Source organism: Zophobas morio, unplaced genomic scaffold (assembly GCF_036711695.1).
Source record: "Zophobas morio isolate AGI-343-1 ecotype UQ-CSIRO unplaced genomic scaffold, CSIRO_AGI_Zmor_V1 ptg000329l, whole genome shotgun sequence".
Classification (NCBI taxonomy): domain Eukaryota; kingdom Metazoa; phylum Arthropoda; class Insecta; order Coleoptera; family Tenebrionidae; genus Zophobas; species Zophobas morio.
In genome coordinates, this window is record NW_026972433.1 from 233,678 (window position 1) to 250,351 (window position 16,674).

At 36.0% G+C, this 16,674-nt stretch overlaps 2 protein-coding genes across 5 annotated transcripts; one reads left to right on the plus strand and one right to left on the minus strand.

Moving 5' to 3' along the window:
- Positions 1-11,060: 11,060 nt before the first annotated feature.
- LOC135120002 (proteasome subunit beta type-3-like) lies at positions 11,061-13,090 on the plus strand. 4 transcript variants are annotated; one of them, XM_064044358.1, is made up of 9 exons: positions 11,061-11,170; positions 11,227-11,348; positions 11,517-11,597; positions 11,649-11,751; positions 11,810-11,917; positions 11,969-12,039; positions 12,093-12,196; positions 12,370-12,464; positions 12,576-13,090. In XM_064044358.1, the coding sequence occupies exons 3-9, from the start codon at positions 11,522-11,524 to the stop codon at positions 12,622-12,624; spliced, it is 606 nt and encodes a 201-aa protein (XP_063900428.1). In that variant the 5' UTR covers positions 11,061-11,170; positions 11,227-11,348; positions 11,517-11,521; the 3' UTR covers positions 12,625-13,090. The 4 variants fall into 4 exon arrangements, with proteins under 4 accessions (XP_063900428.1, XP_063900429.1, XP_063900430.1 ...); XM_064044359.1 differs by having other exon boundaries at positions 11,227-11,322; positions 12,576-12,660; XM_064044360.1 differs by having other exon boundaries at positions 11,227-11,314; positions 12,576-12,660.
- Positions 12,682-14,804, minus strand: LOC135120001 (RNA polymerase II-associated factor 1 homolog). The gene is made up of 13 exons (XM_064044357.1): positions 14,703-14,804; positions 14,469-14,640; positions 14,288-14,391; positions 14,148-14,233; positions 14,025-14,098; positions 13,818-13,936; positions 13,672-13,753; positions 13,569-13,617; positions 13,361-13,510; positions 13,205-13,291; positions 13,076-13,147; positions 12,932-13,017; positions 12,682-12,874 (listed from the first exon to the last, which is right to left on the minus strand). The coding sequence occupies exons 4-13, from the start codon at positions 14,148-14,150 to the stop codon at positions 12,682-12,684; spliced, it is 915 nt and encodes a 304-aa protein (XP_063900427.1). The 5' UTR covers positions 14,151-14,233; positions 14,288-14,391; positions 14,469-14,640; positions 14,703-14,804.
- Between the last annotated feature and the right edge of the window lie 1,870 nt (positions 14,805-16,674).

A 16,674-nucleotide genomic window follows, 5' to 3' on the forward strand; every position in this document is an offset into this window, starting at 1 on the left:
AAAATGAGGCTGAGTAGCATCGTATTTGCATAGGAGCCGTGGAATTGTTATCTTTTCCAAAATATATAGAGTGCCCTTTGTTGTCTACTAGGTGAACTGAGCACCCGTTTTGCTGATACTAGATGAGTATCGTCATAGTTATGTCAAAATCTCCCTAGGTGAGAGTTGGTAGAGGAGAGTTCCAGGCGTGTGAAGCCTGCAATATACCTAAACTTCATATAAAACGAGCATAGTCTCTGTTTAATTCATTGTAATCTGGGGGTTTGAGTTGGTTTTCGTTAGTAGTGGGGATTTAATTTTCTTGCAAAGTATTTATTTATTTCGTGGGCTCCGCCTATTTGTGTTATGAGGGCCCCTTGATTAATTAGTATTTCGTTAATAGTCTTCTCATGTCTGAGCCTAGAATCCCTCTCCTGTGTTCAACGGGTACTACATAGTAATCTTCCTGAAACTTGTTCATCAGATAAGATTGGTCTCCAAATAGAAACAATCATCTACGTAGGTTCCTATTATTGTTTCACGTTCGCAGAAATAGAAGACGCAGTTGTCAATGAGAGAGTGTTTAAATATGATGTTTGATGTCTTGCTCACTCCTTTAGTGCATAAATTGCAACGTTAATTTGACACACATTTTTGATTCTTTTGGTAGTGTTGCTTGAGTAGGCAACCCTTGCCGTGGGTCTAATGTATCCTTAATTAGATACATGCCTGGAAGTATATGATCGCAGAGAGAATTTTCGAGTTTTATGTGTAAGAAAGCTGTGCTTATTTCGGCTATGTGGCATATTTTTGAGCTGTGCCATAGTTATCAGTATCCGAAGTGTGTACTTTTGTCGAGAACTTAAGAATATGTTTCATGGTAGTTGATGCCTTTCTTTTGCATATTTCCCCTGGAATTGAGTTCACCTTTATGACGGTTGTCATGCATTATATGTAAGACCTACATGTTTCGGAAATCTTTTAATGTCCTGGGAGATTTCATATCGACGAATTAATGTGAAATCCTTGTGCCTCATGGTTGATTTCAGCTCCAACATAGCAGCTTTTTTAATAGTCCTCTCTATCAATGTTTTCTATAGCTTCTACATAGGTAAGTAGTGAGCTGTATTTGGCTTCTATGTCGATATCTGAGTCCTATTTAAAAAGTATGTCTGTTTTAACCTTTTTAGATTATTTAATCGGTGCTTCATTCTGCTGCGCTATTTGATAGCTAGTAGTTTCGACTCATTAGTTGACCGTTTGTCTATTTTTTTGGACTGGTGGGCTTTCGTTCTAATACTGTGTGTTTTAAATCTGATGGACTTCCTGCGGTAGTCCCTTAAAGGATGTTGAGTGGGATGATGCGGAGTCTTCGATGTTTTTGGTCTGTTCTTTTATATTTATGTGTGCTTGTGGTTTTATTAAGGGATAAAGGTCGTTAAAACTGTTTTGTTTTGTAACTGTTCTTCTTGGGTATCTTTGTTCGATCTTTCTCGTTAAGTTTTTGTCATTGTTGCCAATTTTAGTCCATCTAACTACTATTTGTTCTTTGTTATTTTCGATTGGTTCCATGACTTTTGTTTTGGTAGTGTGTAAGTTTAGCTACTATTATTTGGTGTGTTTTCCCTCTGTAAGTGTTATACTTGTGTCTAATTCTTTAATCTTGACGTCTTGGTCTATATTGCGGAATTCAGTGAATTCCTAGGCCCTTTGACCCTTTCTTGAAATTTGTGGAGCTTCGAGTTTTCTTAATTTTTCCATTTTAGCAGTTTGGTTATCGTCGAAAGTGACTTTTTTATTGTCTTCAGATCCTTGTGTTGTATAAACTGTATTTCCCGTTCTTCTTGGAGGACTTTGCTCAATTGGTTCCTCATCTTTAATTTTTATGTGGCAGGTATTTTTCAAAGCTCATAAAGTTTTGTGATTTAATTATTTTTCCCTGTTTCTAAGTTTAAGATTCTGTATTCGTCATCTGCGCTAAAATTTTGGTGTTGATAGCATAATTCCGTTTATTATACGGTCTTCTGACTCTGTGTTTTCTGTCTCGGATTGTATATTTGACTATGCATCCAAGGGGTTTGTAATGTTGAATAGGTTTCTTCTCAGGGTATCAGTTTCGTTATTACGAGGGAGTCGATTAATTATGAATACTGCGTTAGTCATCGCTTCATCCCAGTATTCAGGGCATGACCCAGATTGTTTTAGAAAATACCTTATCATAATACGGAGTGTTTGAATAGATATTGCTCTGAACATATACTAATGAGAACCCTTAAGAGCAGTTGATATTACATTTTCGACTTTATGAATTCGTTTTAAGATGTCTTCGTTAATAAATTCCGTACCATTATCAACTCTGATTGCTTTGGGGATTGATGGGTTGTTAAGTATGTACTTATTATGAGCCGATACTGTCGATACTCAGCCGTAAAGGGTGTATTTAATTTGATCTTAGGCTCTGATGAACTTAATAAATATCTGGGGTCTAGCACCTGATTTAATTATAGCGTGTCGAATGTCAAGTTTCGAGATTTTGTCCCACTGCGGTGTGTCGATGTATAGCAGTTCGCCTGGTTCCTTCTGTTTATAAGACTGATGTACTTATTAACCTTTTCCTTTTTTTATTTCATGGCGACACAAAATGTCATAACCTTGGTTCCTAAATGGTTGTAATCCAGGTATTATATATTATAGATGATTGTAGCTTGTGTCCGTATTTTACGTATTCTAGTAGGACTGTCTTGGTCGGTATGTATTTGTCGTTCAGGTTTGCGAAATTTCTCTGGTTAATTTAAAAGTTATGATTGTGTGGAACATTAATATGGTAAAGACCGTTTCTTCATCATCCCACTCATCACTGCTTGTTCGTTTATTGGGTTTATTGCGGCTGTTTTAGCGTTGATCGTGGTATACCCCCTTTCCTCCAACTTTTCGACTGATAAAAGATTGTGCTTGAAGAACTTGTCAAAGAGAGCCATGCTATGATTAACCATGATGAGTTTTCCTGCTTTCTATGCGTGCATTTTCCTCCCCCCCTTCCTTGTATAATGTTTATGATGTTGTTTTCGTCTTTAATATCGTATATTAGTTTTTCATCCTTAATAACGTGTGGATATGCAGCCGTGTCAAAAGTCTGTGTGAAAGGGCGCTGATCCTTATGTCAGAGGGGAGGGCTTAGTTAAAGGTTTAATTTTAAAGAGTTGTAATGGCTAGTGTCGTGCTGGATTCCAGGTTCACTGTCATTATTTATTAGATTTCGATGGTCTTGAAGTACTGCTGTGTTTGTGTTGTTAAAGTATGCATTTCTTCTTTTCTTTTTTTCAAGTTGTTTCACTGTGCCCTATGTTGTGGCAAAATGTGCAATGGGAAAATTTAGGCCTACAGTATTTATGATTGTGTAGGGCGATAAATATGTAACGCCTGCATGTCGTCTCTGAGTGTCCAATATTTTGACAATAGGTGCACTGTTTGTCTTTGTATTTGCATTGCTGTGGAGGATGATTTCCGTTGAATCTGAAGCATTTTGTGTTATGGCTTATTTTTTTGTGGTGCCATGATGAGGGCCAATGCGTTTCCGCTGGTGTCGCTTTTCTTTGCGTCTATTACTTCGTAGATATTTATGTTATACCTGTTTTTGGCATGAGGTAATGAGTTTAATGCATATGCATAGTCAATGTTTTCATTGTTGTTACTGTAGTGTTGTTCTAATGGTATTGAATCATACTTCTATTTTTCGCCGCTTCGATGGATTAAGGCAATCCTTTTAAGCAAATCAGTAAATTTAGGTAGGTTATTAGTCATCTCTTCCACGGTGCACTCCTCTTGAATCATGGCGGCTAGGCGGTCAAGCCTGTTGCGAATTGCTGTTTGCTTTCTTTACTTTGGGTTTGTTGCATTGCTAAGCCCCCTGGGCTTTACCATTAAAATAACTAGTGATTGACCAAATACATTCTTGACGGTTTGAACGGCTAATTCTGGTTTGGTTAGGTTCAAACCTTTTAAATCTGGTTTTCTATTGCAAAGTGGACAGCTTATCACTCTTATTCCAATCGTTGACTTCTTTAGTAGTTCGTTTTTGGGCGTGGGCTCCTCACTAAAGAAAACGTCATGCATGCCTTGTTCAGTTAAAGCTAGCTTAATATCCAAGAGCCATTCTCACAGTTGACTGCTTTCCTGCAGTATTGGCAGTTTTTATAAGAGTTCATTATTAAGTGTTTCCCACGCTCAGTGTGTTTGATAGAGGCCAACGTACTAGAATTATTGACTGAGAAACCAAGTTAAACCTTAGCAAAATTTAGCAAACTCGAATAACGCTTATTAGAATAGCGACATTCGTGCTCTATATATATAGTACTTCTTCGGACAATTTCGGGAAATCTGAGCCAATCATTTTAAATTCAATTTAAATTTTTCTCTTAAGGAGGGTGCCCGAATTAGAATTAAACTTTTCCTTTCTTGAAAAAACAAATGAGGTTGCGTTTATGATTGTTCTTTGTTATATGGAAAAGCTACCTAATAATGTTTGTTATAGGACCTTTATAAAGAGTTACTTATACCTCTTAACTTAAGCACATATTTCAAATATACCCAAAGTTGGGATCTTTCGGGAACGTATAACTGAAGCTTTCCTTTCTTACATGTAGTGGTTGTTTAAATTCTTTCCTGGTCGTAAAGAATTGAGAGCTGCACCAATGGGGTTTAAACCTAGCCGCATTAATTGTATGCGTTTACAATTTAAACAATTATCTATGTGACAACCCTATTTTCTACTTGCCATTATGTTACCTACTCATCTAGTGATAATTAGTGTCTGCCTTTTGACATGGGCTGCTTATTAGCTGTACATAATTTTTCTACCCAAATACTCTCATGTACGAGCAAAGAGTTAGCTTTTTTGAATTTATTTTGTTTTCGGGGGTTTCCCCATTTTTCTTTGTAGTTTCTTTCGTGTTCGGTTCTGTGTCCGTGCTTTCGCTGCGTATTCTCCATTATAACCTATTAATTGTGTTACTTTTCCGTGAAGTTTAATTATATAAGAGTAGTTCTATTTATAGTATTATATTTCGTGTTTACATTAAAAACCCAAAATTCGTTGTAAGCTTCGTTTATTATTGACTACCTTTCTTGTGATTTTTGCTTGTGAACAGAGTTGTGGCAGAGAGTTTTGCACCCGAGTGACCTGTAGGTTTTATTTTTGGTCTTTCACAAATTCCAAGTCATTTGTTAACGATTGTTGTGAGGGGGACCTGTTTGTATTAAAACTGCATTGTTATAAGCTTCGTCTTAGTATCCCTTTCAAGCCCGGATTACTTAATACACCTTGGCAAGTTGAAAAGTGTTTGTATCGCTCGTTTGCTCTTGAGTGTAGTGGATATACAAATATCATATCTGGCCTATCCCTGAACAGCTCTCTGTTAGATAAAAACTGTGATTGGGTTTGCCTGCGTAAAGAACCTGTTTCCACCCATCCAGCAATTATCTTCGGTCAGTAGTTGAAAGCAAATAATATTTCGGCCCTGTCCATGACACCAAAATCCATGAGCCACGTAATTACTACATCTCCTGCTGAAGCATGGGACTTATTACTAATAAATAGGAGCGAAAGTCAATTCAGAACATTTTTTTGCTAAAAAAGAACTTATATAACTTACAACTTGAAAATACAAGAATATGTTAATCAAATAAGGTTTACTAGCGGCCAGTCCGGGGAATAAGATTTTCTCACTTGGACCTCTTAATCGCTTTTTGAGGGGGCTTCCAGAAAAATACGGCAAGCTCATTGACATAATAGAATCCCAAGTTAACCCTACTTTTCAAGCCGTCGTTGCATTCCATATTAGACAGGGGTTTAAACTAAATATGTCTATGGAAATAAGGTGATGGAGGTCAGTGTTGCGGCAACCCCGAAGCCTAATCAGAGAGGAACAGGATACTGTGTCGGACTTGCAGGAGACAATGTGCTAAGTGCGTCTACCCTAAATGTATAATTTGTTCATGAAGGGGTCACACACAAAAATTGTTGTAACGCAGTGCCTTCGTTGCATGAACCTTATTAATAACTGCACCTGTTTAAGTATAAATTTACTAATGACTACAATTACTCATATAATCAATCTACTATTAGCTCTGCTTATTGCAGAGAACTAGGTTTATCATTTAGAAGGAATCCTTATCTTGATTTACGTTAAACAATTTTATTGGATATTGGTGCGAACTTCATTTATTTAACGACTTAAGTTTATTTACCTATTGAACGTCCACCTTAATATCCAATATAACAGCCGACGGAAATATCTAATACGCGACCTATAAAGGTGCTGTTAATATACTCGGACTAAGGTTACAAGCCTATTTGCAAAGACGTTAAAGCTAATCGTTTATCAGTTAGTAAGCTTTAGTAAATGGGTATACTGTCCAGTTTAATAGCGATAAAACTGGTTTAATTAGTGGGAGTAATATGAACACCCCTTTCTCTCTTGATACAGAGGCGAGGAAAATTACAGCTTTTGCAGATAATCAATTATCTAAGAAAGGCTTCGATATTTGTCATCGTAGACTAAATCATATTTCTGAAAAAGTCGTTCTTACTCTGGCCAAAAATAAATCGATTGACAACTTTAAATTAATTCAAAGTCAGTCTAATGGTTGGTTCTATCTGTGAAATTTGAAAACTGGGCAGTGTAAGAGAACAGAATTTTCTCAAAATACCAAGCATAAGGCAATTAGTGTATTTGAAACTTTACAGGTTGTTATCATGGGGCCAATTAAATCAGCCTCGTTGGGAGATTACACATATGCTTTATGTTTTATATGTGTATACAATGAACTTACTACTTGATGAAGTATAAGTGTGAAGCTTTCCGCATTATATTAAACTTTATAGACGCTATAGCACAACCAGTAAAATGTGACTTGATAAATCCCCCCACTGACAACCCTAAAGGATTTTCGCCTAAATTTCTTTTTGATAACTTACTGAGTAGAGAGGTAATAGTAACCCCCTCCCCCACAACTCCATACACTACAGAAAGAAAAGCTGAAAAAAACAATTAGACGTCATTTAACATAGTAAGAGTCATGTTCTTCGACTCTGGTCTACCCAAGCTATTGTGGGGTGAAGCTCCACCACACTGCCTATATTCTTAATGATTTACGTCCTCTTTATCGCCTCAGTTAACTGGACATGCACTATTGATAAAGCGAAGGTCTGACATAAAAAAGTTTCCCATTAATGGGATCAAAATCTATAATTTAATAATTCTGTCAAGTCCAAGCTAGATGAACGAGCTAAAATGGGTTACTTTGTGGGTTTTCGACTCACCTAAACAGAAAAATTTTAACCCAAATTTACTCAAGGTTGAATTACAGCAGAGATATTCTTTTTGACGTAAGTGCCGTTTTCAAAGATGAATCCTTTTCTAGTCGGACAATGACAGCTCCCTGTACGTACCGGACAGGCGTGCTACCACAGCGAACAGAGGCAGAGAAATTAAGTCGATGCCAGTGCAACAGAACCAAGAACGACAAGGGCAAAGAGTCGGGGGTTGTTTTTATTATAGGAATGAAGCCATTTATATACCTTTACAAAAGCTTAAAAAAAAAAAGCGTTTCCATTTATGTATATTTGTTTAATCAAATCAAGATAAACATGGTTAATTTGGTTCTGTTTAATGGGTTTGTATGTCGGGACATAATTACCATATTTGTATATAATTGTGTTTAGCGTAGCCTCTGCCAAGCTGTTTAATAGCGTTTATTTCATAAATATTAGCTTATGATTTTTTTAATTGGTTTATCAACTTTTAATTATTATTTTTGTGTGTGGATTATTATTCTTTAAATGTGTGTAATTTTTAACACACTGTGATAACCATACACCGTGTGTCGGCCTTCTTCCAATAGCACTATAGACACCCAAAATGACGTCAGGAAGGAATCATTAATGGTAAATGCACCGGAGAGGGTGGTGAGGAATGTGCTACTAAACTTTGTAAATCTGGAAATATTGGCGCCACCCTGTAACATAATCCCTGACTCCTAATGCACGCGATATTGCAACGCCAAGGAACCTCGATGGAGCAATGGATAGCGACTACAGTTGGAGTAATTGCCTGTTACTAATCAGAAATTCTTTATCATTCAAAAGTTCCAGGTGGATCTCCGCCGTATTACTAAAGGCAATAAAAGCGTCGGTGGCAATTGGTTCTTTAAAGTTAAAAACAACTTTGACAGAAGCGTCAATAAATTTTATCGCCCGAATTAGTGCCAAAGGTTTTACTCAAGTGTGGAGAAAATTATCTGGAAACCTTTAGTTCTGTTGCGAAGATAAAGACTGTAAGACCTTTTGCCTGTTTGGCTGCCTTTATGGGGGTGGAGGTGCCACAAGTTGACGTAGACAGTGCAATTAAAACCCCTATATTAGAGAAAAAGGGGCGGAAGTTGACAAGCAATATAATGTTAAATCGCATAAATCAATTGCTGCGTTACAACCAGTTTGAACTGGAATGTAACCTTGCACGATGACTTGATTCAGTTTGATTTTTATCTAACTCAGCGATTCTTGTTTATACATAACGAAAAAACACGGTGAACTTATTATGCTTATATTATATGTTGAAGATTGTTTAGTTGCCTGTAAAAATAAAGCCTTACTGAGCTCTTGAAAAAGTATCTTGGGTTTTAGGGATGAACGTTGTTCAAAATGACGACGGAATTAACTTCATAACAAGATTTAACATGAATGACGCAAAGTCACACAAACATTTGTTTAACCGAAGAAGATATGTCAATCGGAGGGCTAGGCGAAGTACCGTACAGAGAGAGCTAATCGGCTCTTTACTCTACTTAACTACTGTAACGAGACCTGACAAATTGTGCGCTGTTAAAAATTAGCTAGAAAGACCAGCAGACCGGCTAAGATTGATTGGCTGTCAGCCAAATACATGGGATATTTAATTGGCACTACGCTTTATAGTATTCATAATAAGAAGCTTAGAAAGTTTTAACCTAAAAGGGTACAGTGATAGTGGTAATTATAAGCAACCCAGACGCAGCACCACGGACTACCTCTTTCTGCATAATGGTGCACCGGTGACTTGGAAGTCAGCTTTACAGAAGACTACAGCACTCTGTTTACTATAAAGGAAGAGCTCATGGCCAACTGTGAAACCATAAAGAAGCCCTATGGTTGAAGCCCTCAATAAAAAGGTCGTAGGCTAAGAAGACGCTGTTCCCATCTTTGTGGATATTCAACCTGCAATTCGGGTTTGTAATAACTCAGAGCAACTTGAAAAAACAGTACACAGTGACAACCGTTATTTTCGCGATCGAGAAGGGCTTAGAGTTAAGACTGTTCAGCTTAACAGGGTTCCGACAGAATATAATCTCTCCAACGTAATAACCAAAGTGATTCCTTCACGCAAGCTTTCAACTCGTGTATCTAAATTGTTCTATAATAGTTAGGGGGGGAGGAGGGGGTGTAGATACTAACTACCATAGAACAATAAATGCTACATATAATCCTTATAGTGATAATTAAATTTGTGTCCCGAGTTAGGGGCAGTACTATTATATATTTCTCTCGTGAAGTTTAATAAAATTTATCTCGTTTTACTTCTTCCTCTTGCTCACTTGTTCTGTTTCTTATTTTCATTTGAGGTCGTTTAATTGATGTTTCTTTAAATTATTTGACACTCTTGCCTAATATTTGACACTCTCGCCTAATTTCATTGTCCACTTAATCCCCTTAAAAAGGGCGGCGTTATTTAATCTTTTGCTCCTAATAGGCCTTTTATAATTCGTTGCTTGGTCTGGTCTTTCTTGTTCTTAAAGAGATACTATTTTTTTTTGTAAATATAACCACGTGTTTGCTTTTTATTAGAACGGCACCGTACATTAAAGGTTGTAAATTTGTAGTAGTTCTCAGAATTTTCTATTATTAGGTGCACCTTAATTTGTTAACTTTATCAATGAAACAAGAGTTTATAACTAACTGCCCATATTTTATAAGATCTTTTGGTAGCTCATTTAATTTTATCATAGTCGTGTATGAGTATAGGGGTGATCTCTGTTTGGTATTTAGTTCGCTATAAGTCGTTCACTTCGTGGCCTTCAAGTAGGATTTAACAGTTTTGAAGATTAAAAGTTTTCGGGTTCTTTAAAGTTAATAGTTATCCGCCTTTAGTAAGCATTCCTTATGAAACAAAATTTTAGAGGTAGGGTAAAGAATTCCGATGTCTTGAACTAACATCTCTTGAGTTCTTCTTGTCTTCGCAACCATTTACTTTGAGAATCCAGTGTTAGTTAGTAGAGTTTCGTCTTTAATAATGTTTGGGTTCGCGACTAAACCTGCTATGAGATGGTAGATGACTACCGTATGGATGTACTTGAAGGTGTGTATTGGTTGCTTCGCGTAGGAACTCCTGTTACGCCCTTGTAAAAGGAACCAGCTTAAGGATGTACATGTAATATTTGCGTAGAGTTTATATCTGTCTGTTCTTGGCTTTTCCAGGTACCTTTGGAGTAACCTAACCATTGGCAGGAGATGCACCTTGTTTAATAGTAGCATATTACGTGATTGGCCTTTCCGTTGCATCTATCACAGTTTAAAAAACTTCTTTTAAGCTACAACTTTAGGACAGTAGGTTCAATTTACGAATTAATTCATCTTTGACCTAGAGACCTAATTAACTAAGGTTAATACCTAGAATATTAATAAAGTTGTACTATCTTCCAAGTGCTCGTCAACCCCCCAAGGTTTTAATGAATCTGTTAAAGTTTTGTTTTCGTAGCCAGTACATTACTTGCAATGCAGTCCTCGTCACTAGTAAAAAATTATAAAAAATTAAAATAATTTCAACAAAATATATGAAAAAGGGAATATAAAAAAAAAAAACCCAACCGAGTGCGAAACCTCACTACACAACCCAACCTTTACAGTTATTCCAGAAGACCGTGCAATAGAGGGAACTCTAAAGACAAAATTATGAACTCCGACAGGGGATGATACTCATATACTTAATATCAGAAGAATATTTGTTTTTTTTTTTTAAAATTATGCGTGGAAAACGGAATAGTATGAGACCATAACAAAGTAACTCTAGTGATGCTCCGTTCCCATTAAGTTGAGGTGTTAACTGCACACTCGATACCTATGCTCAAGGATTTTCAACCTCTCTAAGAGCGTAACAAGGTAGATATATATCTGCCCCAATACAAGAGGTACAACTCTGCCGCTTGGTCTTTGAGGAAACAACTGCGTTATCAACAACGCCTACGCTACGGGTCAGGTGGTGTTGAGAGCTCCTTGACACATCGAAAATTTCTCCAGGAAAAAGTAGTGCGGTCTTGAGATCTTTTTCTATTTTAATGTATATACAATACTTTTTTTTGTAAAAAATGTTAATTTCTGATTTTTACTTTTAAAAATACTTGTCTTGAGATCTTTTTCTATTTTAATGTATATACTACATACAAAAAATACTTATTTATAATAAATTTATTTTCAGATTTTTACTTTTAAAGTTACTTTGTTCTAGTTAATATGGATTATAATGGAGCTGCCTTGGTTGCAATGGTAGGAAAAGAATGCGTGGCCATCGCGTCCGATACTAGATTAGGTATGTTGGTAATTCTTTTTTGTTAAGTAAACTACAACTAAATTATAACAGGTGTTCAGTTTCAAACTGTTTCAACAAAGTTTCAAAAGATTTTTCAGATGGGTAAGCGGCTTATGCTGGGCCTCGCTGGTTTAGCCACGGATGTTCAAACCATGTACTTTTTACCTTTTTGATTATATTTTAAAGCATCAAAAAATACTTTTACGTCATAGGAAGGAACGTATAGACTTCAGATTAAAACTTTATACTTTAAGAGAAAACCGTGAGATAAAACCTAAAGCCTTTATGAATCTTGTCTCTTCTATGTTGTATGAAAAGAGGTTGCAAACTACGTTTTATACTTCTTTTGCTTTATTTTTACTCTTTTCAAGGTTTGGCCCGTACTTTATCAATCCAGTTATTGCAGGTTTGGATAATGAGGGTAAACCTTTTATATCCACAGGTTATAGTAATAAATTAAGTTTAGTCATTAAAATCGACTCTTATTTAAACTAGCTGATCTTATCGGTTGCTCCACGGAATCTACTAGCTTTGTGGTTAGCGGCACTTGCTCTGAGAATCTATATGGCATGTGCGAGTCACTTTGGGAGCCTGACTTGGTACCCTTCAAGTTATTCTTTACAGCAGGCATAGTTGAAGTGGTCTCGAACGTCCACGTCTAACCAATCTTTTTTTTAACCTATAATACCAACAACATTATAGACTCTATAGACCAAAACTTGATCTATAATATAATTTAGCAATCCCCATTGTTTACTCCCCTTTTTCAAAGGAACCGGAAGATCTGTTTGAAACAATTTCTCAAGCTCTATTAAATGCAGTTGACCGAGACGCTTATAGTGGCTGGGGTGCCGTTGTTCATATCATGTAAAACTTTTTATACGTAATTACCAAAAAGAAGAAATTTTTGGTGTTTTTAAGCTTAAAATTTTAAGCGTATGTTGTTTGTTTAAAAGTTTTATTTTTTAATCTAAACAGCGAAAAGGACAAAATCACCAGCAAAATTTTAAAGGTTCGACCGGATTAAAACCAGCACTCTTCCGTAACACCGGGCCTAACGTACTTATCTAATAAACTGTTCAGCTTATTTCTCTGTTCCTTGCAAGTTTCCGCCTTTATCCAAGCCGCCAAGCTCTGGTAAGCACTTAGGGCTGTCATCAGAGCTCCACAACTCATCCTCAAAGTCGTTGTCAATATTATAACTATCCGCAGCGTGTTTTTCCGTTTCCTCCTCCGTGCTGCTGTCATCGCTTACCTTTTCCCCAATAACTTTTTGTCTAGCGTAAAAAAGGCATAGCAGCTCCGCAGCCAGAACGCTCTTATAAAAATCAAACCTCTTCCGGCGCTCTCTCCTTTCCTTCTGACTGAACTTCCTTTTGGTGACTACTGCGGTGGTGGGCCTCACAAAGTCCTCACCATCCTAAAAATCCCGGCAGGTTCTTATAGTAAACTTATACAAACATCAGTAAAATATTTACTTCTGATGTCCTTGAGCGCCTTATTCTTATTTTCATGACTTGAGACACGTCAGAATAGTAGGCGGCCTCTTTCTAAAAATAGAAGCTTTAGTTAAGCACACAAGCATTGAGGGTCCTTCTCAAGCGTACCCTTTTGCACAAGAGAACGTACTTGTCTCGATCGCTAGAAACTACCGAGTAATCGCGGTGAAAAATATAGCAGCGCTCTTTACTATTCTAATCTCGCGAAAAATCCGACCAACAAATGGTTTAAAATACATATACAAACTTTAAAAAAAACTATACGTCGGTGTTGCTCAGTAGTTGGAGTGCTTCCAGTGTCTCCAAGTCGGGAAGGTAATACGAATAGTAAGACTCAGTTTCTAATCCGCGATCTCTTTCAGAATACAAGAAGGCGTGTTTTAGCTTTAAACGAAGGACCTCAACTTCAGAACTCTTTTTAACAGTTTTTTTATATGCTAACAAAGCAGGGTTTATATAAAAATTTTCTTACGTTGTTAATTTTAGGCTTGGGATCAGAATTGAAGATAATATATGCAAAACTAATTGAAGAAAAATAATAAATTTATAATTTGTAAAGTAAGAAGTAATATTACCTGTTGACAAAATTCTCAAAATCAGGAAAGAACGGATAGGATTCTATGGCCTTTAACATAGGATTATTGGGATGTGTATACTCTAAACTCAATAAAAACATAATAAAAAGGCAAAAAAGCAGATGCATAAAAGTAATTATGAAAACCCGATAAAGGACGATTGTAAAGAACTTGGAAAGACTCTTGTATTTGTTTGAGTTGGAATGTTCTATCGAAAGATAAAGAACCGTCTTCCCTAGAAGATTCTTTAGACGACATAAAATCTCTATAATAGTAGTAACCTTTAATAAATATTCAATAAACTTAAAAAAAATAAAATATTGATATATAATATCATACAATATTGGCTCTACCTTTCGTTTAGAAGTGCGTTACCGTATTTTTGATTATCATAAGACATATAGATGGGGGCTCGCAGCCAAGTAGGCTAATAATTATAAGGTCAATATTTAATAGAGGAAAAGTTTGGCGAGTACCATTTCCTTCTTTTTAGCTGAATCTGCCTCCTTGTCTTGATAATATTCATCGTGCAACAAGACTTCGTCGTCGGAAGGAATTGAAACTGTAATTAGAAAATTGTTAGAATCTTTAGGGGGTAAAGGTTTCTAAAAAGAACTTTCTGGACTGTTCTTATATACCCAGTGTTCAAGTAAGTTAATTGGGATGTTTAAATTTGAATGAGAAAGTAAACAAGACTGATTATTATGTAAAAGAGAGGGCCTAAGTTGGGATACAAAAAAAAAATTATTACAGCGGGTAAAAGAAGCAAATAACCATAAGCAAATAATAAAGCTTACTTATACTGGTAGAACTGAGGTAAATTCTTTTCAAACTTTATAAATTTTGAATCCACTGGAATTTTTGGCAAGGAGGTTGTGTACTTAACATTACAAAGTAAATCTTCGGCATGCTTGTGATTCAAAAATTTATCCCCAATATAATCAGTAAAATTACTTCTAACGTCTTTACCTAGATAAAATATATTCAAAGTATACCTAAAAGTTTTCTTTAAACCTAGTTTAAATAGATACTCTGGGGCTTAGATTGAATGTAGGAGCTGGTATTTCTTTTCCCTTTAAAACTCTTTTTACTTTTATCTTTAACAAACTGGGAAGAAAGGTCGTGACTCTTACTTGAAACGTTGAGTTGACCTACAAATATGTTATTATTATATCCTGAAGCCCCTCCAAAGCTCTCCATAAAGGGAATTTAAGCAATATGAAAAATATGCTTCGTCCAATATGTTCAGTGGTATAACTACTAGCCAGAAGGGTCAAGGTTAAAAAACACGACCTATTGGTGAATTAGATGTGCTGAGACAGTAATAGGTGTTAGCAAATGATTTCCTACTTTCATTTGTTCATTTCAAACTTAAATTAATTAGTTGTTTTTTCTTTTCTAAGGACTTACCTTGTATCTAACAGCTTAAAATATATATCCTTTAAAGTTTATAAAACCTAACTTCCTATGAGGTAAGGAATTTAGCGGAGGAACTCTTGCTAATCTTTTAGCTACTCTTAAAGAACTTGGAAAGAGGTAAGGAGCAGTTGTCAAGTCAAAATTCTTGAACTGGGAAAAAATTAGTTTTTGTCAAATATGCACCTAAGAGTCGAAAGGATATGTCTGGAGTACCCTTTTAATAATAGCTAACAATGTACCCAATGACTTCAGTATATCGATGGGACCTCCAGTAATAGCGGACATGTATGTCAACCAGTGAATTTAATTTTTTGTGTTGGCTTACTACAGAAGTGACTTATTATCAATTACTACTTAATCTACTTTCCCTCTAGTAATTGAAGGTGCAGGTGCACAACTTCCTTAACGATTCATTGCGCCATCAACGAGAAGGATTGCGCATTATCATCACAGCTAAAAAGTATATATCAGTTAAGTGCTAATAGCAAAGTAATATTATTACATGTAATGATCTTGTTAAAATTTTAATACCGTTTTATTATTATGATATATATTAAGTTAAGGAAATTAACTATAACTTTAGCCATATTTCCCTTCTAATAGATCTAAAAATCTTTTGGTCGCGAGTACTCGGTGTACCAACGAGGGTCATAATCAAAAGAGCCTGCCTGATTAATAGGTTGTGGTGGCCACTAGCTCCAGTAAACCAAGGATTCCGTGAACTGTTTTTGTATAAGCTCGAGGTTACACTCTTTATGTAATTGGCTGTTACGCGATTTTGTAGTATTTGTAGTTCGGTGAATATGTTTGCTTGAGGAAAGGGCCCAAACCGTAGAGGCGTAGACTAACAACAGGCCGTGTAATAGATTTGTATAACAGTAGCTTTTTTTAAATACATTTCGCTTTTTGGGCATAATAAGGTATATAAACTACTATAGCTTATCTAATTTTAGTGAGGACGTAAGAAAGATTAGGAGGCCAGCTTAATCTTCCGTTCAAGCATAACACCAATCTATTTAGTTTCTTACTTCGAGAAATGACGTTTTGGTTTAAGGAGAGACTAGCGGTCTAGGGTAGTAACCTCCTTCTTGTTATAAACATAAAGCCACTTCTCGACTCGTTAACTATTAACTTTCATGTAGAAAAACATGCCATAATACTGTTAAATTAGACGTAAATTTTTAAACACCATTCGAGCAGATTTTTAACTAAAATAAAAGGCTGTGTCGTCAGCTATCTAGATAAACGAGTAAAATTAGGGTAAAGTTTTTTTGCATTTTTCTGGATAAAAGCATTAAAAATAAAGATCAAGGTGTTGGTTTGGGTTGAACTAGCTTCTTCGATGAGAAGATTTTAGCAGTTACATAACTTCTATTCTTTTTTCGTTCTACTTTGGTCGAACGAGCTAATTAGTCGTATAAGTTTATTTCTGACAATTCTGGCATATTGGACATGTAGATAGAAAAAAGTAAAGGGATAGTAAGGGACCTTGAGGGACACTCATCTTTAATTGTCTAATAGCGGAGTTTCTATTCGTTAGATATGAGTGTACCACCACAGTTTAGTTAAAAGGTAAGTTGGTGG